This window comes from Spodoptera frugiperda, chromosome 21 (genome assembly GCF_023101765.2).
Source record: "Spodoptera frugiperda isolate SF20-4 chromosome 21, AGI-APGP_CSIRO_Sfru_2.0, whole genome shotgun sequence".
NCBI classification, from domain to species: domain Eukaryota; kingdom Metazoa; phylum Arthropoda; class Insecta; order Lepidoptera; family Noctuidae; genus Spodoptera; species Spodoptera frugiperda.
In genome coordinates this window covers 1,459,669-1,483,237 of record NC_064232.1, presented here as the reverse complement: position 1 = coordinate 1,483,237, position 23,569 = coordinate 1,459,669, and the positions used below count along the sequence as shown (strand labels likewise).

The 23,569-nt window shown below is 39.6% G+C and overlaps 2 protein-coding genes across 3 annotated transcripts in view; one reads left to right on the top strand and one right to left on the bottom strand.

Moving 5' to 3' along the window:
• LOC118280253 (uncharacterized) overlaps positions 1-23,569 on the top strand; it is a 104,163-nt gene that overhangs the window by 36,146 nt on the left and 44,448 nt on the right. The window contains exon 1 of one of the 2 annotated variants that reach the window (XM_050702201.1): positions 20,073-20,219. The exons of the other annotated variant lie outside the window; for it this stretch is intronic. The gene's annotated coding sequence lies outside the window, so the exon portion shown is untranslated. Of the gene's footprint in view, positions 1-20,072; positions 20,220-23,569 lie in introns of those variants that run through there. 2 annotated transcript variants of the gene reach the window in all.
• Positions 5,449-22,027, bottom strand: LOC118280243 (uncharacterized). The gene is made up of 7 exons (XM_050702215.1): positions 21,961-22,027; positions 18,437-18,541; positions 17,732-17,908; positions 10,017-10,097; positions 9,407-9,610; positions 8,512-8,615; positions 5,449-7,681 (listed from the first exon to the last, which is right to left on the bottom strand). Exons 2-7 carry the CDS (start codon positions 18,447-18,449, stop codon positions 7,571-7,573), a joined length of 690 nt encoding a protein of 229 aa, XP_050558172.1. The 5' UTR covers positions 18,450-18,541; positions 21,961-22,027; the 3' UTR covers positions 5,449-7,570.

Sequence of the window (23,569 nt, the reverse complement as noted above, 5' to 3'; positions counted from 1 at the left end):
CAGAAGGCAGTACTCCTCGAAACGGCACGTATTGTGAGGAGGTTTCTGTCTTTGGAGCCCTAACCACCGGTAGCTTGGACCTATGCTCCCGCTAATTCGGCTTCGCAATAGTCCTGTAGTTATTTTGTATCTTAATAAGTAATGTTTAAAAATATAATTTTAGAGTGTTATAAATAAATAAATATACTAAGGTAATTTAAAAAACTAAAAAACCCGACTGCGTTTCTTTATAATATGAAAATGAAAAAGTTCTAAAAACAAGAAAGTCATCGTAAAATTGAAGCAGTCGGGACCCATTCTAAATATGAAGACTTAGTGAGGGCACATACGGCTGGTTTTCTAAACCGGCAATTCTGATTGGTTGGTTCGTTAAAGCAAACTCTTACCTACTTAGAATACAGAATGCCACACTTGGTTATTGTTTGGATTTCGTTAAACTTAAAAAAAAAAAAACTTCGTATCGCTTTGTTTCATTTATTGGCATCGACATACCATATGACGTCATCAGTACGCATCGCATGTCACTAACACTAGGCATTGCCGATGATGCGGTCCGTACGATGCGGATATTTACCATGTTGTATCAATTTTAGAGTTTCCGATATTTCGACAAACTAAAATCCGTTGCAAGTACCACGATGCGATAAACTGCGGGCCTGTTAGTCTGCTATTACAATTGTGTCAGAATGGTCGATCACTGAGCAGTGCGAGAGGGACGGAGCTATACAACCTTCATAGTACATGACACAATTGTAATAGCAGACTAAGGCCCCAGTTTATCCGTGATCGTGGTGCTTGCAACAGTGTCGAAATATCGGAAACTCACTAAAATTGAAAAACATGGTAAATATCCCGTTTTAATTTCCAATTCTAGCATCAATATTTTGTTTATTTTTCAGGTGAAATTCACGGAACCAACGTCGTTTTCGATTTACGGTATGGATGTAACCAGTTTACGTAGACTGAATCAACACGAGCGATAGAGCGACAACTAGGCGCTGCCCTACGGTCAGATTCAATACCTGTAATCTATTATTTAAAAATAAGACGGGTTTTCCTGACGCTATAACTCCAGAACGCACGAACCGATTTCCACGGTTTTGCATTCGTTAGAAAGGTCTAGAGTCCGTGAGGTTTATACCAAACAAAATTTTGGAAAATGGAAATTTTGACATGAGCTCTTATACATAATGCATCAACATTCCGTTTCTAGTAAGAAAATCTATGTATATAAATAGGTATAGGTTATTGAAAACGGCCGTAAATTGCGAATAGGTATAAAACACCCGAAAAATGGTGTCACGTCACCACTACGCAAAGCGGCTTCGTACCGCGTCGTAGTCCTGGCGTTCCCAACCGAATTGTTTTGTTATTGTCGTTTTCACACTAGCTCTTAACTACGAAAGTCTAACGTAAACTGGAATACAATCATACGCTGTATCGGAACTACGCCGTTCTGAATTGTGCCAATAGTACGCCGATTTGAAATGTTCTCTTGCAATACTCAGATATGAATATCTACTGCATGAAAAACAAGATTATGGCTTTAATTATTTTTTTATAACTTTTCTAGTTTGTAAGTGATTTTGTTTGTTAAGGACGCGTGTGAAAGGGACAAGTATAATATAAATTGTGAGTGTACTGTTCTAGTCCCGCCACACTTCATAAGAACGCTTTTTTAATAAAATAAGTTTTTAAAATCATTTGGTTTCATTTTGTGTCGTTCATACTTTAAAAAAAATTAAGTATAGGTATATATATGTCGGGATCGAGGGTAGAATTGGAACACTAGCGCCCCTCTCGGGGCTCGACGGAGTCAAGGATTCATCGGCTGAGCGGCGTGTTGATCACTTCTCGTGCAGCAGCCGACCAGGGGCCTTAGTCTGCTATTACAATTGTGTCAGAATGGTCGTATATGAATGTTGTATAGCTCCGTCCCTCTCGCACTGCTCAGTGATCAACCATTCTGACACAATTGTAATAGCAGACTAAGGCCCCAGTGCGGTCGAATATTGAACCGTCGCGTGTTTCAACTGTATACCTAGTCTGTAACCTGTTAGTTTGATATTGTAACAGTTAATTATCTTTCATGTACTTTGTAACCATGTTTGCACTTTGCCAGTGACTGAGACCTCTGAGTTTGTTTCGGCATTTCTTCTCTGAGTAGTCGGTAGGAAATGCCGGCCCCATCAGTAGCTTAAGTAAAGTAACAGTGCAATGTACAGAATTAAACAATAGTTCCATATCGAAGACTTTATTATTTTACTGCTACCTACGTCATAATGCCCTCATGTATTCCTGACATCAGAAGAGATTCTCCTATCTCCGACACTTACATACACAAGGTGACTTTGAATTCGACGTATTCCTCTCGGGAGGCGATAATACAACTAATTTCCTACAAAATTAGCCCTTGGGCGGAAAGTGGCTAGTTTCCGAGATATTCAACATTTTTGGTTTTGGTAAAAAAATCCCGAATTGATTACAAAAACATTGATAAATAAAAAAATACTGGTTGGATTTTAGTTAAGTACTTTAGTTTTCATCAGTTGCCAATACATCAGTAATTATTTATAAATACAGTAAAACGGGGTGAATAGGGATCGAGAGGTGAATAGGGACAGAAGAGGGGTGAATAGATACTATGAAGAATTTCCCTATACCTATTCACCTCTCGATCACTATTCACCCCGTTTTACGGTACTAATAATGGCAGAAATATCATTCGTTTTAAAATAGCAAGTAATTTCTTATCAAATTTTGCTAAAGAGAAAAAGGCAATTTCATATTTTGCAAAATTTTGTTCAAAGTGATCTCCCCTACGACGAATACACGCCTAAACACACTACCTTATCTCTATGACGTTCACTCTTGGGCTGAATATGCGTCTTATTTCGTCAAATATGTTTCGGAGAACATCGATGCACGGCCAATTCCCTCTGTATAAACAAGGGACTTCATGTAAAAATCAACCAGCGTTAGATTCTGGACACCGCGCTTGCCATGGAGTCCGACCCCCGTGCCAACATAGCGCCTGGGACCCGAGGTATCCAACCATTGCCCCACAGTAGTTCGATAATGCACTTGACAATCGTCGTGTGGAATAAATTCGTCAATCAAATTAATAAATTAATTCAATAAGTTAATTCATCTTGTTTCTAAATTAAAATTTAAAACAATGACCCTAGCTCATTCCTTAAAAATTCTTCGGTTAGTTACAAATCGGTTATTTTAACATTTTGGTGTGTTTCCTGATCTCATGAAGAATAGTAAAATAATTCCGTTATTTAAATCGGGTAGTACTTCTGACCCCACTAACTTTAGACCTATTTCAGTACTACCTACATTCAGTAAAATTTTTGAAAAAATTATTCTACATCAGTTGCAAAGATTCTTTAATAGAAATAAATTATTACATGGAAATCAGTTTGGTTTTACAAGGGGTCGTTCAACAACTGATGCCGGTGTTGAACTTCTTAATCACATTTATGATGCATGGGAGGACTCGGCCGACGCATTGGGTATTTTTTATGACTTATCCAAGGCGTTCGATTGTGTCCCTCATGAAACACTGATCAGGAAGCTATCCCATTATGGAATACGGGGCAGCTCTCTGGATCTTCTTAACTCATACTTGAGTGATAGGATTCAGAGAGTCGACATTAACGGAAAAGTTTCCTCCGGGTCTATTGTTAGGATGGGTGTTCCGCAGGGGTCAATTCTCGGCCCGTTTCTCTTTCTTATCTATATTAATGATTTACCTTACCTTGTGAAGGATAACCATGGGATAGTACTGTTTGCTGATGATACATCTTTATTGTTTACAATTAGTCAGTGATCATGTAAATAGTGCTCTCTCAAAAATAGTACGCTGGTTTGGTGCCAATAATTTGTTACTTAATGAATCAAAAACTAAATGCATTAGATTCACAACACCAAATGTTAGACATGTGAAAACCAGCGTGCTAATCAAGGGCGAGGAGTTGGACCCTGTAGATTCAACTGTCTTTTTAGGTATAACCCTGGACGCTAAGCTACAGTGGGCTCCACACGTAGATAAGTTATCGAAAAGGCTCAGCTCTGCAGCATATGCCGTTAAAAAAATTAGAAATTTGACCGATGTAAATACAGCGCGATTAGTATACTTTAGTTATTTTCATAGTATCATGTCATATGGTATTCTCCTGTGGGGAAATGCTGCTGACATTCAGTCTGTCTTTGTGCTGCAGAAAAGAGCCATTCGATCAATTTATAATCTTAGTCCGAGGCACTCTCTTAGGGAACTATTTAAAGAAATTAATATATTGACTGTTCCCTCTCAATACATTTATGAAAATGTAGTGTATGCTCACAAAAACATTAATTTATTCTTCTTAAATATTCTTATATACATAATATAAACACTAGAAGTAAAAACAAATATATAGTTCCCACTACTAGACTTAAGAAAATAAGTGGTTCGTTTAGATGTCAATGTATACGCTTTTACAATAAAATTCCCAGTGATATTCAAAGTTTGAGCCTGAATAAATTTAAAAATGTTATTAAAGAAAAACTGTATAGTAAAGCTTTTTATAAAATTAAAGACTACTTAGATGATAGTCAGGCTTGGGAGTGAGCCGTTATAATGTCCACACAGGTCATGTTGACATGTTTGTAACACAAGTTACATTTTTATACAATTTGACATGATATACATTAATATCATTCGATATTTTTTATTTTTATTTTTAACATAGGTATTATTTTTAAAATTGTTAGTCTGAGGACCGTGTGAGAGTTTGCTTAGTTATTTCACTTTTAGTTAATTATATTCTGACAGTGTGAGCATTTACGAGACCTACCCAAATGTTCTTTTGGTTGGTATTGTTCGTCGGATCATTCAGCAACAGCCGTTAGCTGAGCTGATTGTAAACTGACACATGCGTACGGCCATCTGAACAGGTCCGCTCATACTGTTGTGGTTCTTTCCTCTAAAGACCACTACAGAACCAACTTGCACGGTTCTCTCACATTATCCTCTATTTCATTGTCTGGACTTTAAAAGAGACTATGACCTCTGAGTTTGTTTCGGCATTTCTTCTCAGAGTAGTCAGATAGGAAATGCCGGCCTCATCTAGCTATTTGAAATATTGACGTGTAAAAGTGTTATTTTATGACCTATTTACAGAAATAAATATCATTTATCATTTAACATGTATTATGAAAAATAGGATATCAAAATAGCATAATATATGTATGTGTTTTATGGGCTTCGTGGAGCTGCGGACTACCTAGCGGGTTTACCGGGGCTCCGATTCGAAAAGCAGGAGTAGGAACGGGGTGGTTTTTAGTCAGTAAGAGTCTGACACTCCCTCTCGCTTTGCCCTGGCGAGAGAAGTCATCGGATGATTTTCCCCCCTGAAAAAAAAAAAAAAAAAGGGCCGAAGGTTGAAATTAAACTCAAACTTAAACTCAAAATATTTATTTGCACGTTAAGGTAGGTATTACAGGTCTTAATTTAAATGTTATGTACAGCTTAACTGCCTTTTTCAGGCGTTGCAAATTTGAGGGCTATCACTAACTTATCCTAGACTACATTTACTTAACCTAGGACTTAATACAAACTTAATATACACACACAACGTCACGCCTTTTATCCCCGAAGGGGTAGGCAGAGGTGCACATTACGACACTTAATGCCGCTATACAATGTACACCCACTTTTCACCATTTGTGTTATAAGTTTATTATTGAATACAGACTTGCGTATGTCATAGATGTATATGGATGGTAGTGTTAAAAGATTGTATTTGATGAAATAGGGCCTGCAGGGGTTCCCCTACCTGGCAGAATTTTAATGCTCCGAAATTTGTTTGGCATAACACACTTGGCAGAATCTTTTTTAAACGAACATACATATGGCATAAAAATCATTTAATATAATTATTGTGTTGCCGAATGTTTAAATATGTCCGAATTTACAAAGGCATACTTTTAAGATGGTAGAATTTTATTTAGCATAATTACGTTTGGCAAAGCTTAATTTTCCATATTTTTTTTCACATAACGTTTATTTAGAGCGACGATTGTCATAATGCATAATTTCACTTGGCATATTAAGAAGATGGTAGAATAAAAGTTAGTGAAGTGACAGAACCGAATCTTAGTCTTGTCTGCCCTACCCCTAGAGTGCAATTTAAAATCGCGTAGGCGCGGAGGGGCGAGGCGGCCCGCGGGCTGAGGAGCAGGCGGCTACGAGCGAGCCGCCGCTGCTGAGGCTGGCCAAGCTGAGCCGAAGCTGCGGTGGTGAGCGAAAGCCGTCTGCGACGATTCTCCGGGGACCTCCGGAGCCCCGCAGCTCCGGAGCCGTTACAGAAACCATGCTTGCTTGCTTGCATGCTGCATGCTTGCTTGCACGCTGCATGCTTGTTTGCTTGCTTGCATGCTGCATGCTTGCGTGATAGATGAGTCTTTCAATTATTATGGATATGAAATTTATGCCAAAAGATGATTCTGACAGTGAACTTTCTGCAATATGATGGTTCTACTCTTTAATTATTATGGGTATCAATATATGCCTAAAGATGAATCTGACTTACAAAATTATGCGTTTAAATGTATTACAAATCGACACCAGCAATTTATACTACGCTAACTCGATTTGGAAAAAACGTTTTTTTATGCCAAGTTGCTTAAAATGTGTGTTTACATACGTCATAAAAAAATTGAGAAGAAATATGCAAAAATAAGAAAGTTACAAATCTTATAAAACGCTAAGTAAAGGTACTTTTTGAAATACTCGATTTATATTACGCCATACGCATGCGAAGTAAGCTGATAGTGCTGTTTCAATATTAGTACTGCATTTAATTTGAAAAAGAGCGTATGTGAATTTTGATAATTTTGATTTTATATGGTCTATGTGGGTTTTCCAATTTATATGGGTGTCTATATTAGCTAGGACCGTTAATATAAATGCAAAAGTTGGTTGAGTTTGTGTGTAAGTTTGTTACTCAACCACGTCAAAACGGCTAATGGGATCGGGGCGAAATTTGGAACAGGGGTAGATTATGTTCTGGAATAAATCATAGGATACTTTATCCGACGGAATCGCAGACGAAGCCGCTGGCAGAAACAATATTTCTAATATATATGTATATAATAATAAAAGTGGTACAAGCATAATTACCAAGTAGACTGATACAAGTGACTTTAATTAAAATAAAAACGTTCTGGCCATTACAACGCCCACGATGGACGGGTAGCCAAGACCGGCGCGAAGCACCAGACGACCTCACACGTAAAGATAGCCATGAACACCTTCCGAGTTACCACAGCCACGACGACTCACAAGTGGATAGTACAGCGGTTCTAAAATATAATCAACTATTCTACGTACTTAGGTACATTACCTGCGTCTTACAATACTAACGTTACAGCAACTGATTAACACAAGCAAATATTAAAATTGGCATTCTAGATTTCTTACAAGTCTAAAGCATTGGACCTAAAACTACATAAAATTACATCTGTTTAGTCGTCGCAAAATAAGATGTCTTCGCGAGGTGTTACCAAATGTCGTGTAAGCCTATGATACTTGTTCGTATTCAGGATCATTATTTTCTGGAAGAATATAAATTCCTCTGTTTGGTTCCCTTGGGAAGATTTGGTTACCGTAATATGGCTGCGACGTAGGAACCTGAAAATAAACAAAAAATCCAAAATATTAGACAGATCTAGCTTGATACTCTGTGTACACTAGGGTCCGCTGAATATTCAATGAGTCACGACTTAGTATCTGATTACTAACTGTTAGCAGAGCCGTATTATCGCTGTTAAGGCCAACTAGCCAACTGCCCAGGGCGCCAGGTCACAGAGGGGCGCCGCGGACGCGCGTGCCAACTGCACATAGTGGTGGCGAAGCCAAAATCAGTCCGGGGCGCCCATGAGCTGCTTGCCTAGGGCGCTCCCTAGGTTTCATCCGGCTCTGCCTACTATTCCTATAATCTCCAGGAAATAATTTACAATCAATTTCAACAGCCTGGTATTGTCATTTTGTTATTTGCCGTTTTCAGTAAATTCTCAGCTGTAGCAGTGCTAACTTTTGGACTCAAGCAATGTGTTTGTGTGTAAATGTTAGACAGTATTGAAGTACGGTAGTATGTAGCTGCTTTATACAAGTTGAACGTGTCGGCTCGACCTTACAGCAGGGGCGGCGTAGCATTCGTTTGTTGGTCGAATTGTACATTTAGTGAGGAATTACTTAGTGTTGTGCTACAATAGTTAGTGGCAGAACAGAATGGGGCTGCCATATTTTTGGCCACCAGATGGAGCACATGTAGCAAGAGGAGATTTCGGCTAATTACTGCAGAAACGGATTTCTGTAAGGTTTAACGCAATGGTCGTCCACGGTAGAAGGTTTAAGTATATGGTGTTGCAAGTTAGGCAGAGTGTCCGCTTGCCACGAGGCGGGCCGTAAGATTTATTGCTACCAAAGAAATACAAAAATGTTGGTAGGGAGATACTTACGGTGGGGTTTGGCAGCGGTTTCTTTTTGCGGCAAACGTAAACAACTGCTACGAATGCGGCAGCCAGCAGTACTGTTGGTATCGCCACGTACAGTCCCAGGTAACCTGTAGTGAAAGGGTGTGAGAACCAGACCGAATGCTTGGAACAGCCAGACCAAGCGGACGGGTGTCTCGTCTTAGGAAGAGAATAATATTCTTTACTGACGCAGGTAACAATTATCCCCTCCCCTAATACCACTCCCAAGCGTTTCCCCCCAGCGATGCCGTATCGACTAGAGATCCATCGAGGTGCTGAAGTGTTTGTAAAGAGATCACGAAATCAATCCAATTGTAGCAAGATGTAAAACAGAGAGACGGAATTTCCCTGAAACTGTTCTGTTTTCTTAGCTCTGAGCTGGCCCGACTGACTGCCGCGGCCCGGGCATCAATATCGGTGGCGAACTCATCACACACCTCCGCTTCGCCAATGATATAGTTAGCATGGCAGTCTTTGGAGGACTTGAACACCATGCTCAGCGACCTCAATACCGTCTCCCAAATGGTGGGTCTTAAAATTCGAATTCAAATTCGTCCAAAAATGTTAAAATAATCGATGTACAACAGTACAAAACTACAAAGTATCGGGGAAATGAAATCGTTCAATTTCAATAGGCAATCTAACTCAAGGGCCCCCGTTCGTAATTGCTACGGGCCCGCGGCACTGTGTAGGTGGCATCATTGTTTACCATCAGGCGTGATAATGGACAAACGTTACCCATTTCATGTATGTATACAAATATGTAGTTGTGGCCACAAAGAAACAGATCAATGTCGCTGATAGACGCAGTCGAGTGAAAACAAATTGTTAACTAAACATTTCAATTACCTCTACGCGTAGCCTGTTTCAGTTTCATTACCTTTCATTTCGTCCTTCTTGTACAGCAATAAGGTTTTATTTGCAATGACCCGAGTGATATCTGCAGTTACGTCTGAGTCCACTTTATAATATATACAACACAGCATACTTCCATTTTTACTAACATCAAGTAGCTCGTTGTATGAAGTTCCTTCTACCGTCTCTATCTTGTACCCACTACTGTCAATCAAACCAACCGATGAATCTGTAAAATAATAATAACTTGATTATTGTATTGTGATAATAAGTAACATGATCGACTGCACGGTTGGCGCAGTGGCTGGGCAACTGACGGCGCTACGTGTCGCGGGTTCGATTCCCACACGGAACAATTCTGTGATCTTTGTGTGATCCACAAAATATGTTTATTCCGGGTTTGGGTGCGGTTTTAACCGCATATTTTTAATGCAAGCGGCTGCACTTGCGATTTGTTCCGCGACTGATTTTCATCCAATCACATGTTACGCGGTTAACAACCGATGCGGTTCCACTCCAGTGCGGCCGGCGCCTTGAGTACAGGAGACTATCGTAGGGTATTGACCATGAATACACAAGTGAAATTAAATAAAATCTGGCAATAATACAATTAACTTGAAAACATAGCTACTTACTTTGGCCTATATATTGCTCACAGGAAAATATTACACGTTCCGTATCCGAATAACTCATTACGGCGTAGTTGTGGTCTTTAACTGAAAAATATTCATCATCATCATCATTAGCCGAGAGACATCCACTGCTGAACAAAGGCCTCCCCCTTAGTCCTCCACGTAGAACGAAAATAGATATAGATAATATTATAGATTATAGGTATAGTATATTTAGGGATACTAGTGGTCGCCTAGTGGTTGAAATTCAACCATATACGATTTAATTTATAATACCACTTAACATATGGTACGAGAGCTAGCAACGTCGAAAAAACAAGCATTTCAAGAAGGCCAGTTTTTAGATATATTATGTCTCTCAGTCTCCCAGACATCATACGGGCTATCTGGCACCTGGTAGTCGTTGCGTTCATCAGTGCGCATCGCATTTGTACAGGTAAAATTTCAATTTTTCAAACCATTTTAAGAAGTTATTTTTTATTATTATTATTTTTATTGAACTTATAGTAACATGAATCTCTTATTGCCAGGCATTTTTCATGTTGTTTAAGGTCTGCCAGGCGCCAATTTTGAATTAAAAAAAATTTTTTTTCAAATCATTTTAGTATGGCTGAAATTTTAGTATGATGTTATTTAAGTAAGAAAAGACCCAAAATTAATTTGCCAAGCAGTTATTCGGTTGTTAACCTTCAGCCAGACCGATCTAAAACTGAAAAATGATGTAGTATCATTTCGCTTGGTCTAGAAATATTTGTCGAAAGAATTACAGAGAAAGGGATTAAACAACCGGCCAAGTGCGAGTCGGACTCGCCCATGAAGGGTTCCGTAGCAGCAAGTAGATGACTAAATAAAAAAGTTATAAAATAACTTGGTTTTACATAGTGTTTTTATGAACGACAAAGTTATATTTGTGTTTTGGAAAATGTTTTATTTCCTAAAAACTAATAATGGTATCTCGTTCAAACCAATTTTAGTTGAAACATTTTATTGAAATGTATAGCATATATTTTTTTTAATTTCCTCACTCTCTTATTTTAAAAGTTAGAGGGGGGTACACTCATTTTTCCACTTTGGAAGCGTCTAACTTTCAAACGATTGATTTTGACGAAAAATGGCTTTAGGAACCTTAATGTCTTTTTTAAAGACCTATCCATAGACACCCATCACGGATATGTTAGCTGAAAAATATTTTTTTAAACCAGTTCCATGTATGGAGTGGCCCCCTTAAATTTATTAATTTTTATTCAAAATTCGAATAGCGGTTACCGAAACACATCAACCTACAAAGTTTCAAATTTGTAGGCCCAACAGTTTGGGAAATAAATGGCTGTGACATACGGACGGACGGACAGACAGACGGACAGACAAACAGACATGACGAATCTATAAGGGTTCCGTTTTTTGCCATTTGGCTACGGAACCCTCATCGCAATGTCTATCGATTTTGACGTTTTGTCAAATACGATCAGATACAATGCATGTGTGTGTAATGTTTTATTTATTGATTTAATGTACTTTATAAGCATTATTTTTGAAAAATATTAGCGTTCTGTACTTCTCCTACACATAAACTATAAGTGTACCAAATTTTATGCTCCTACGTCCGAGCAATTTTCGTAATAAGCGGTCCAAAGTTTTTGCATCACGTATTAATATATAGATTATACCTATAATCCCTAGGTATAGTATTAGTCCATTGAAATGTTACAATTTGAGGGCCGAATAATGCATTTTTAGAGGACGCAATTTTATTTTTTGATCATGTTGGGGCGCGTTCTCCGCCCTCTATCTCGAAAACGCTTCACCGTATAAAAAAAAACTTAGTCAAATTTGTAGAGAATTTTGTATTCTACAATATTAATAGTGAATACAAATACCAAAAACCCATAGGAAATGCAATATTTCCAAAAAACCGCAAAAAACGATTTTTGGGACCTTTGATCCTGAATTTTAAGAGTTGCTTACACCCTACCATATATACCATGGTTTTGAGACAAGTTTTAGGCGGTCAATATACAAGTATATACAAATTTACAGCTGGGTATCTCGCATTCCGAGATTCTTACCTAATTTAACCTTATTTGACTGGACTAATTTGACGAACCCGGTTAACTTCGGAGCGCTGTAACTGAGTTTCTAATGAATGAAATTGAAAACAGTTGTAGAGAAAATTTTTCTCGAAAAATATTCTACAAGATTGGTCTGAAGCCATTTATTTATAAAATGTAAAAAAAAAGTTATAGAGCAAAAAAGAAAATTTTATTAAAAAAAATCACTTTTTTACTTATAACTTCTTTAATTGTTAATTTTGGGCAAAAAGGTATATAACATATTTGTAGGCAAAATAATTTTCTACAAATTATGATTTTAAAAATTTTATTACGATGTATAGTTTCCGAGATATAGCAAAAAAAGTGTTTCCACCCCTTTTTCCAAGATGGCGGCCGGGGGACAAGGGTGGCGACCCCACAAACTTCAAGTTAAGCTTCTATTGACCCCCCCTACATGTTCAAAAAATAAAATTGCGTCCTCTAAAAAATGTAAAGCTCATGTAACATTTCAATGGACTATACAATGTGATAGGCGTGGGACTTCTAACCCGTTAAGGCTGAGTACTACATCTAATTTTATCGACAAAAAAAATAATATGGGGGGTTGAATCCCTAATTGAAAATATAGGAAAATAGTGATTTTTTCGGTAAGAATAAGTCACAAATGATTTTTTTTCTCACCAAAACATTATCAAACATATGAAAAAAGTAATGAATTAGTTAGCCAAGGTTATTAGCTACCGTTTGTCGTCTTTTTTTTGTTTCTACGACGCATACAACCTTTGATATCAAAAAAAGTAATAAAAATATTAAAATAGCCATAATTTTTAGGGGGAGAGGATTCGACCCCTTCGACCCAGGACTTTTGTCGATAAAATTAGATGTAGTATTCAGCCTTAACGGGTTAGAAGTCTCGCCCCTATCACATTGTATAGTATATTTATAGTATATTTAGGTATACTATACCTATATTCCCCCTCACATTCTGATAATAAATCTTTAAGTGCTCTAAACCCTTAACATTCCTATTCCTTATCATACATAATGTTACACAGCTCACTGCAAGTTGTATAACGAGCCGGTATCTCTGATATATACAATGTGATAGGGGTGAGACTTCTAACCCGTTAAGGCTGAGTACTACATCTAATTTTATCGACAAAAGTCGGGGGTCGAAGTGGTCGAATCCCCTCCCTCTAAAAATTATGGCCATTTTAATATTTTTTTTTACTTTTTTTGATATCAAAGGTTGTATGCATCGTAGAAACAAAAAAAAAACGACAAACGGTAGCTAATAACCTTGGCTAACTAGTTCATTACTTTTTTCATATGTTTGATAATGTTTTGGTGAGAAAAAAATCAGTTTTGAATTATTTTTACCGAAAAAATCGTTTTTTTTTCAATGTTTTCAATTGGGGGTTTAACACCCCATATTTTTTTTTTGTCGATAAAATTAGATGTAGTTCTCACTCAGCCTTAACGGGTTAGAAGTCCCACCCCTATCACATTGTATATATATACTCTGCACCATCATCTTTCCCAACAAAAATCTTGCCGCCACGGACCCACACATATTTGTAGCCTAGACTCTTCGCTTTAATCCTGGTGGCAGCATGCAGTGCCTTGTTAGGGGGTGATAAATGTTCAACTATATAGACATTTTCTTTTTTACCGCCAATCCCAACAGAACGGAGAACAGTGTTGAGTTTCTCTTCAGAAGTTTTATTTCTATTAAACTTGATAGAGGCCGCCAGAAAGTGGTCGCAAACCCGTGGACTGCTAAACTGGACAACGTTAGACTTCGGTCGATGACTAGATGGGGTTTGCTTTGCAATTCTTGTAACATAATGTATGTTGTTCTCATTTAAGTTGCTAGAGATTTTCTCACTAATATTTAAGACAGTTGATACAAGATTTTCATTGGTGTTTTCTGGAAGACATTGAATTTCAACATTTGTAGAGCGTGATTGTTGTTCTAACTGCGTTAGTCTCACGCCTTGGTCATTAACAATAGCTTTGAGCTGCTCATTTTCCTTTTTAAGATCGTTGACAACTCTAGTGCTCAAAGAAAACTCATTCTTCATTTCTTCAAATTTTGCGTTCATAAATTCCATTGATGTATTGATGTATTGAGACCTTCTAATTTATCCGTGATCGCCTTCAACTGCGTGTTAACGTAGTTCGCCAAAGTTTGATTGAGATGCCGCATAAGTTCGTCTATCTGTTTTTCCATGATACGAGACATTTCGCCAGAAGTAACAGGAGCTTCATCGTTAAGGATAGTTACCGAAGGCTCTTTCTTCCTATGCGTTACATTGCTCGACTGCTGCGCACTGGGGTATTATCTCCGTTTCGGTTCTTCGACTTGCATGTCGGACATAACCAATTTTGCAAATCAGTTTGTTGGAAGTCACAACCCAACTGCGTAAGGCAGGAATGGTGGTAGGATCCCTGGCACGATTAGCATTTAACAATTAAATAGACTAAAAAAACGTAAAGTTACTGGTTTTGCATTCGATGAAGCATTGATTGCGTTTAGAGTTGCCAGGTCACGCTATAGGGCTTCAGTGCAGAAAGCTACGGGTAACCTGTTGCGGAGAGTAGTGCAGAGGCTGGATAGCGAGGGTCCGTGGTCGCCTCTGTACCATGAGTTCAAAGCCAACAGATCCGTCGATCTGGCGTTCGTACAGAACATTAAAGTCAACAATATTCACACCACTGGTATTGAGGAGACAACGGAAGTTCTACTCGATGAACTCATCCCTGACGATGTATCCGAGACAGATAGCGATTATCATCAACAGATTAGGTCGTGGGCAGCTATACCGCCCGATTCACCGGTGTCTGATCTACCTTCCATCAATGAGCTCGTAACTGTTATTAAAACGTTGCCTTTGAATAAATCGTCTGGTGAGGATAAAGTTTCAAATAAAATGATAATAGAAGCGTGCAAATCTGCGACTGATGCGATCCTGTCTGTCTTTACTCGTTGTATAGCGGAGGGCGTCTTTCCTCGTATATGGCGACGTGGATTCATTCTCAGCTCAGCTCAGCTCAGCTCTCTCTGTCCGAACCACGGTGACTTCATCTGAGCACAAATATGTAGTAGGCATTTCCGGTGCCTTTGATAACGCGTGGTGGCCAATGCTACTCCTTAAACTGAAAGGTCGTGGTTGCTTTAGTAACGTATACAAACTATTATACACTTATTTTCTTTCACGGTTCTGTAAAACTGAAACTTGGTAATTTTTCTCGGTCGAAGTCGTTGTCAATGGGATGTCCTCAGGGCTCGGTTATTGGCCCGTATCTGTTTAATTTAGGGTTTGATGATTTGCTCGCGATCCCCCTTCCTTCTGGTTGTACATTGACTGGACATGCGGATGATGGCCTTTTGTTAATACAATCAAATACCCGCGCCGGACTGGAGAATTTAGCTAAAGACTGCCTCAGTGAGATCTCGCGATGGGGCGAACGTAATCGATTAACTTTTGCCCCACATAAAACCTATCAGCTATTGCTTAGTTTTTAAGTTATTTTTTATATAAAAAATGTATTAGTATATAGTTCAATTGTATGTAATATCTATGAATAGTATTTTTCTATGGGCCTTAGATGCCTGAAGTAAATAAATAAATAAATTAAAGGAAATTTAAAATCATGGCCGTCTATTAAATTCAATAACGTTCCCGTCAAACGAAAGAAGTCGGTCTGCTATCTCGGTCTAGTCTTAGAAAAAAATTTTCTTTCATTGAACACATCAAAGCTATTGCGAAAGCAAAAAAAAATTTCTATGCGCTCACGCGAATTTCAAAGGCTACCTGGGGTCTCTCTTTTCTTACGCTCAGGACCATATACGGAACAACCTATCTGGGCGGATAGGGCCACAGTGGGCGCGGTGCGGTGGAAACTTCTCCAAGGTCAGCGTCTAGCCTTGATCTTTCTGTGTAAAGCGTATAAGACGGTTAGCACAGAGGCCCTACTTGTGCTCGCGGGACTACTTCCAGTCGATCTTGAGGTGCAGCGACGTGCTGCCATGTTACTATAATGCGAGACCTAACTTTACAGCAAACTTTCTAGCACAACGTGATCGAAGCAAAATTGCTAGATTGCTTAAGCCATTAACGGACGTCTGGGATGAACTTCTGACTGAGTGGCAGTGTAGATGGGAATCTTCTACCAAGGGCCGCCACCTCTATCAGTTCTTTCCATCCGTGCATAAGCGACTGGAGAGGACATGGTTGGAGGTGGATCACTGTGTTGCCCAATTTCTTACTGGCATGGCAACTTTAAAAACGAATTGTTCTCATTTAAACTCGTTGAGTCACCATGGTGCCAATGTTCGACAGCGGAGTTGCAACATGAGCAATCCGCCCATCACATACTCTGGGAGTGTGGTCTCCGGCAATCTGAGCGTAACACTATGTTAGATAATTTAATTGTTTCATCAGGCGTAGTTTATTACACGGACCTTGTGGAGTCTCGAGCAAATTTCCGTGCGTTTAGGCGTTTTTGCCATACCTATTATTGGAAGCAAGTATAACAGCTCACGCATAGGACCCATTTAAGTATTTAGTTTTAAGTAAAATTTCCGTGGTGCTTGGCGACCGGGCTTCTCCCAGTTGTGCAGTCTCTTTTGTGCCTTAAGGCTTAAGTCATTCTGTCTCCTGCATTAAATTCACCGAGGGAAGTGGAAACTATCGTTTTCTTTTTCTTCTCCTCCAATAACATCTTCTGGTTTGTTTCGTTGCGGGATCCAAGACAGTCATTCATTTCCTTGGGACGTAGGACTTCAGTGTTCCGGTGTTTTCATGTTTTGTATCTACTGTAGATCCTGGCTTACAGGAGTTGCAGCGGTATGGGAGGTTGTGGCGGGCTTGTCCCATATTTAAAAGACAATATTTTAATTTACGATTAAGAATATGATTACACACTATAAAAAGGACAATAATTATGACTAATAAAATTATTCCAAATGATATTCTACCATCTTCTTAATATGCCCAAGTGAAATTATGCCAAATAAACGTCGTTCTAAATAAACGTTATGTGAAATGAAATTATGTAAAATTAAGCTTTGCCAAACGTAATTATGCCAAATTAAATTCTGCCATCTTAAAAGTATGCCTTTGTAAATTCGGGCATATTTAAACATTTGGCAAAACAATTATTAAATGATTTTTATGCCATATGTATATTAATTTAAAGAAGATTCTGCTAAGTGTGTTCTGCCAAACTTTCGGAGTATTAATATTCTGCCAGATAGAGGGAACCCATTATTTTTAGTCACTATTTGGTTAATTTGAGTAAATCGCATTAAATTAATAAAGTTTCTCGTGTATTAACGTTGATATATCAAAGTTCATAAGAATTTGTACACGGCACTGACTATTTTATAGTTTTTTAATTACTTAGACGGAACAAATTAGTACAGGTAGTACTTGCGCTCCGTCGACTTCCAATGGTAGATATTATTAATATCCAATATAGGTAGATATTATGTCGTTAGATACGTACTCAGTAACCCGAGTGTCGTATCCCACGATTCTGACATACCTCTCTCGCTACATCTACATTCATCAATCTCTTCATGCATGCTCCTCGATTAATTTAAACACCTTATGTTTAAAATAATAGTTAATTATAGTTATTACCCATATCTTTTCTTACCGATATCTCTTTCGCCGATGTTATTAAGATCATGTAAAAGTTTTTTATTGTCGTCTTTGTACTGGTGCAGGCGTGCAACAATTGTACTATTGAAATCAAATCGTTCTATTTCGATGGTAAATACAATTGTTTGTGCATAATGTATAATTTGCAAAACAATACCAATGGTTATATTAGCTGAAAAAATAAAATTGTTTGAAAAACAGAATCCGATTGACGCAATTTGTGGATTATCGTTTGGTGTAATGAACTAAGCAGAGCCAGACAGTATCACTAAAGCAAACTAGGCAAGTCCCTGGGCGCCAGGTTATAGAGGGGCGCCGCGAGACGCGCGTGCCCAACTGTCCATAGAGCGGCGGCGGGGACAAACAAAATTTAGGGCGCCTGTGAGGTGCTCGCCTAGAGCGCTTTCTAGGTTTAGTCCGCCGCTGGAACTAAGGAAGTCTAAGGAAGGTTCAGCAGTGGAAGTCTTCCTATTTACGATGACGATAGAAGATCTTGTGGCTCATTGACAGTTAGCCGATAGAAATACAGCATCATTTGTTAGTAAAACTACTTCATCAGAAACAAGCATTTATGGTCATGCAAACTAAATGTGTATACAAAATATCAGCTCAATCGGTTGACGACTTACATACACAAATACACACACACATACACACATTGCGTGTTAAATAAAAGCTTGTATAAGAATGAGGTACTTACTTGTTGAATACATTTGGTGTATTGTATACGAACTTAAGTTTGGAAGTTGGTTGTTAAATGTACAAACATATTTACTCGACTCGGTGATCTTGCATTCCAACTTTGCTGAAGGTGAAACATTAACTATTAGTAGACTACACTGTATAATATACTTGTGTAAACATATACCTACATGTCATAAGTGCGTTAGTAAACAGGGTATGAAAATAAAATATCAATTTAGCCCGTCAGTTGGGTGATTCATCAACTCGTCGCACGTTACTTTTTGGGTGGGATTTTAAACTTTATAATCGTTTGGTATAGTCAGTTAGACAAGATAATTTTAATAATATTTTATAGTTAAGTATATTTAGTTTCGTTTTGTTCATAGATTGTTCAATAAAATACTAATGAGTACTACTATACGAAGTGGTTTTATTAATATTTTACATCAAGTTCTCGAGTTTCACATTTACAAGCGATTTTCTAAATAAAACAAACCGCCACTCTAACAAATATACACATATTAATAGGTCTATTCATCAGCATCATAAAACAATCTGCACGGATCTTGAGCGCGTCCTTAATTTTTTTTATTAGTATAGATTTTACACTAATTCTTCTGCTACTGATTGTACCTTTCTCAATTTGAAAGTAACGTGGGACGAGTTGCAGAATGAAAATAATATTTATTTTGATTTTCTGCAAGTTGCCGCAAATGGACCATAGGCATGTGGGACGAGTTGATGACTTACCCCGTCATTTAGATACATTTACAGATATATTAGACACATATTTATTATTTTGGTATAAGGTATCGTGTATTACAATACTCTGATAAAACGGAGTTAAGTTTGGACGTGGAAGGCCCCTATACTTATTATACTCTTTGGTGGGAGGTCGTTACGTCACGTTACGCTATAAAATGTAGCACACTTATAAACCGCTCCTTTCATCTCACATTACAAGTTACATCACGTCAGTGTGTACGCGACGTTACAATAAAGTGTCCCGCGACGGGCAGTCGACATTGTTTCTGCGTACATTACAAACGGGCTTACTGTATATCGTTACGGGTGCGCATTGTGCTGCTTTAACCTCGCCACGGCCCAATCGTCGCGGGAGACAACCACTTCGGGTCTCGGGGATCGCGGGACCATCGTACTGCACGGGCAGCTCGCGGACCGTGCGCGCCTCAAAGAGCCATCAGACCATCACAAATGGTGCCCAGTAGGGCTAATGGCCTATACAAAGCTCCAGAAGACTTCGTAGGAACGGAATGGTTAAACCTCTCGTATGGCGTATATAAGACAACAATAGAAAACACATTGTGTCTCGCGTGGATCCACGCTCCAAACATACGAAGGGTTTAAGTCAGAGAAATGGTTTTAGTGACACCTCTTTCGCCTCAAACAACTAACAAGCCTGAAGAAGTCTTAACCTTTTCACCGCCAACGACTTCTATAGAAGTGCATTGTATCTACCTACTATAAAAAATACTTGTTATAACATATTATAGTTGTAATTTTGTAAGATGGACACGAGTGAAATCCTATGTATTATAATATTTTCTCATGCACAACTGGCTATTTTCTGTTTTAAAATGGTAAAACATAAAAGGTCTCAAATACTTTAATATCCCGCACGCCAACGACTTCATGTCAAGTAGGCTTTTTTTTTTTTTTTGAGGGGGGAAAATCATCCACTGACTTCTCCCGCCTTGGGCGAGGCGAGAGGGAGTGTCAGACTCTTACTGACTAAAAACCACCCCGTTCCTTCTCCTGCTTTTCGAGCCGGAGCCCCGGTAAACCCGCTAGGTAGTCCGCAGCTCCGGAATGTCAAGTAGGCTAGTGATGTGACGCGAAAGTTGCATTCATTAGAATCTACCATATTTTTGAGCGTTTTCGGTATTCAATAAACTAAAAACAAAAACAAACAAAACTCTATAGAAAGTAAGAAAAGCATAGACAACTCTATTCCTTACGAAATTTATCGTGCTATGAATGCCAATGACTTGATGTGAAGTCAACAGACTACGTTATGAAATGAATAATGAAGTGGCTAATGTTACGCCTTATTATTACTATCTCTAGCAACTCTACGCATGTATCTTTCTCTCCGATAACGGATACTTATTTTTCTTACTATAAATGTTCGTAAAATAAAACAAACTAGTGGTCGCCTAGTGGTCGAAATTCGACCATATACGATTTAATTTACAATACCACTTTCCATACGTTCAAGGATAATTTTTATTTAACAAATTGCTATTAGTTTTGTGAAATTCAAATTAATATATTCCGGCGGATCATGAATAACCAAACCTCCTTCAATGAGAAACCTCTTTTCATATGAGACGTGAGAATATCATCGCAATGTCTGTCAATTTTGACGTTTTGTCAAATACGATGCTATGTATGGTAGTGTGTGTAATGTTTTATTTATTGATTTAATGTACTTTATAAGCATTATTTTTGAAAAATATTAGCATTTCACTTCTCCTACACATAAACTATAAGTGTACCAAATGTTTATGCTCCTACGTCCGCGCAATTTTCGTAATATGGTTCCGAAAGTTTTTGCATCACGTATTAATATATAGATTACCATTATAATTTAACAGTTTGTATTTTTACCCGTCTGCGCCAGAAGGAGGGTTATGTTTTTCGAGAGTATGTATGAATAATTGTTTGGCACGCTCTGCAGCCTAAACGGCTTGACGGATTTTGGCTTGAGAGGTGACGTTGGATTCGTATTTACTGTGAGAGTGACACTGGATATATCAAAATAATAAAAAAATAAAATGGCGGATTTTTTGCGCCAAATTCGAATATAGTTCACGCTCTAGCCTGAACAACTCGATGGATTTCAGCTTGATAGGGGTCGTTTGATTCGTATTTACTGTGAGAATGACACTAGATACCTATAATTATCAAAATATAAAAATAATAAAACTAAAAGAAAGTAAAATAAAATAAGGTAATTTAAAAAACTAAAAAACCCGACTGCGTTACTTCATAATATGAAAATGAAAAAGCCCTAAAACAAGAAAGTCATCGTAAAATTTAAGCAGTCGGGACCCATACCAGTAAGCCAGCAGTTTGCACCCTCAGTAAGTCTTCATATTTAGAATGTACCAATTGTACCAAGTTTCGTTGAAATCTGTCGAGTGGTGTCTATAACGAACATACAGACAGACAAATTTTTATGACTGCATTTTTGGCGTCAGTGTCGATCACTAATCACCCGCTGATAGTTATTTTGGAAATATATTTCATGCACAGAATTGACCTCTCTACAGATTTATTATAAGTATAGATATAGATTTATACGTTGGCGTAGGTACAGCGACACATGGTGTTTAGTATAGCTGGGCGGTGATAAGGTTAAAAAACTCTTAAAATTTGGTTGTTTTGAAATACATTTTCAGCTTATTCTATTCAAAATAAAGTAAACTTTGTATCTGGTAGTGGCTGGTCGTAGTTTCAAGACACATCTGGATGCTTGCGTCAGGGACAGTCAAACAATTAATAACAAATACTTACCATCGCATGGCTTTTGAAGGTCTACCACCAGTGTATAGGAGTAATTCTTCCGAGTTGACCCTGGAATACATAATACAATTATTTAGTCTCCTCTCGCCTGTGGTGCAGATTTTTTCTATTTTATGAGTAATTTAAATACGCGAGATCTGTATAGTTTAGTAAAGACTAGCTTTTGCCGTCAGCTTCACCCGTGTTCCCTGCGATAAAAAGTGCCTTATGTGTTATTCCAAACCAGGGATCACTGGGTGGCGGACTTGGACGGCTCGGTGACCATCATCTCGTCGGCCGCCGCCGGTACCTCGACTCTCGAGAACGCTCAGAGAGGCCGGGGCTGTGTCGCAGCACGGTTCGGAGAGATAGCTGTGGTGGGGGTGTATTTCTCTCCGAACCGAACTCTCGTCGAGTTCCACAACTCCCTGAGGGAGTTGGTCGCCGTCGTCGTCGGGTTCCGTTCCCTCCCCGTACTTGTTACTTCCGTCCTCGGGGACTTCAATGCTAAAAACTTAGCTTGGGGTTCCCGGTTCACTGACGTTCGGGGTAGGATGGTGGAAGACTGGGCTCTGGAGACAGGCCTAGTCGTCCTGAACCGGGGTTCTGTCCCCACGTGCGTGCGGATGCAGGGCGAATCGGTGGTGGACATATCGTTCGCCAGCCCCGCTCTGTCACCTCGTGTCGTTGACTGGCGCGTTATGGAGGAGGTGGAGACGTTCTCGGACCACCGGTACATCCGGTTTGACGTCTCCGTCGAGGCCGCGAACCCGCCAGTCAGACAGGCCCCATGTGGCCCACGTTGGGCGCTGAGACAACTGGACCGGGAGCTTTTCCTGGAAGCCGCAATCGTGCAGGCCTGGGTGATACCACCGAACAGGCCTGCCAACATTGACGAGGAGGCAAGTTGGCTCCAGGACGCCATGTCCAGAATATGTGACGTGGCAATGCCCCGGGTCCGGCCAGGTCAGCGCAAGCGCCAGGTATACTGGTGGTCGCAAGAGCTGGCTGCTCTGCGCAATGCGGCACCTAGGCACCGCAGGCTCCGTATCCGCCCTCCAGACACGGAGGTTAGAGAGGCGGAGTTGTACGAGGGGTACAAGGCGGCAAAGGCCGCCCTCAAAGCGGGGATCTGGCGGGCTAAGGAGGAAGCCCGTCGGGAGATGCTGGAGACTCTGAACAGAGACCCATGGGGGCGCCCCTATCGAATGGTGCGTGATAAGCTCCGCACTTGGGCTCCCCCACTGACTCAGAGTCTCCGGCCAGAGGTCGTGGAGGAAGTGGTCGGCGCCTTGTTCCCCCGACTACGGAGGGGTTTCACCCCTCCATCCATGACTCCGCCCCCTGCGGTGCCCAATGCGGGCCACAGCGACGACGACGACGACATCGTTCCGGAGGTGACCGAGGCAGAACTGAGAGCGGCGGTGCGCCGGATGGGCGCCAAGAACACCGCCCCAGGACCCGATGGCCTGCATGGCAAGGCGTGGGTCCTGGCCTCAGAGGCTCTCGGGCCTCGATTAATAGGTCTCTACATGTTACATGTTTGGAGAGGGGCCAGTTTCCACTTCAGTGGAAGACGGGGAAACTGGTCCTCGTGAAGAAGCCAGGGCGCCCTGCGGAC

Excerpts from the sequence above, each read along its gene's own strand:
- LOC118280243 (XM_050702215.1), bottom strand. Across the intron at positions 10,098-17,731 it reads CATCGGCGAAAGAGATATCG|TTAAAGACCACAACTACGCC; the intron begins GTAAGAAAAGAT and ends AATATTTTTCAG. Across the intron at positions 7,682-8,511 it reads AACCGCTGCCAAACCCCACC|GTTCCTACGTCGCAGCCATA; the intron begins GTAAGTATCTCC and ends GTTTATTTTCAG.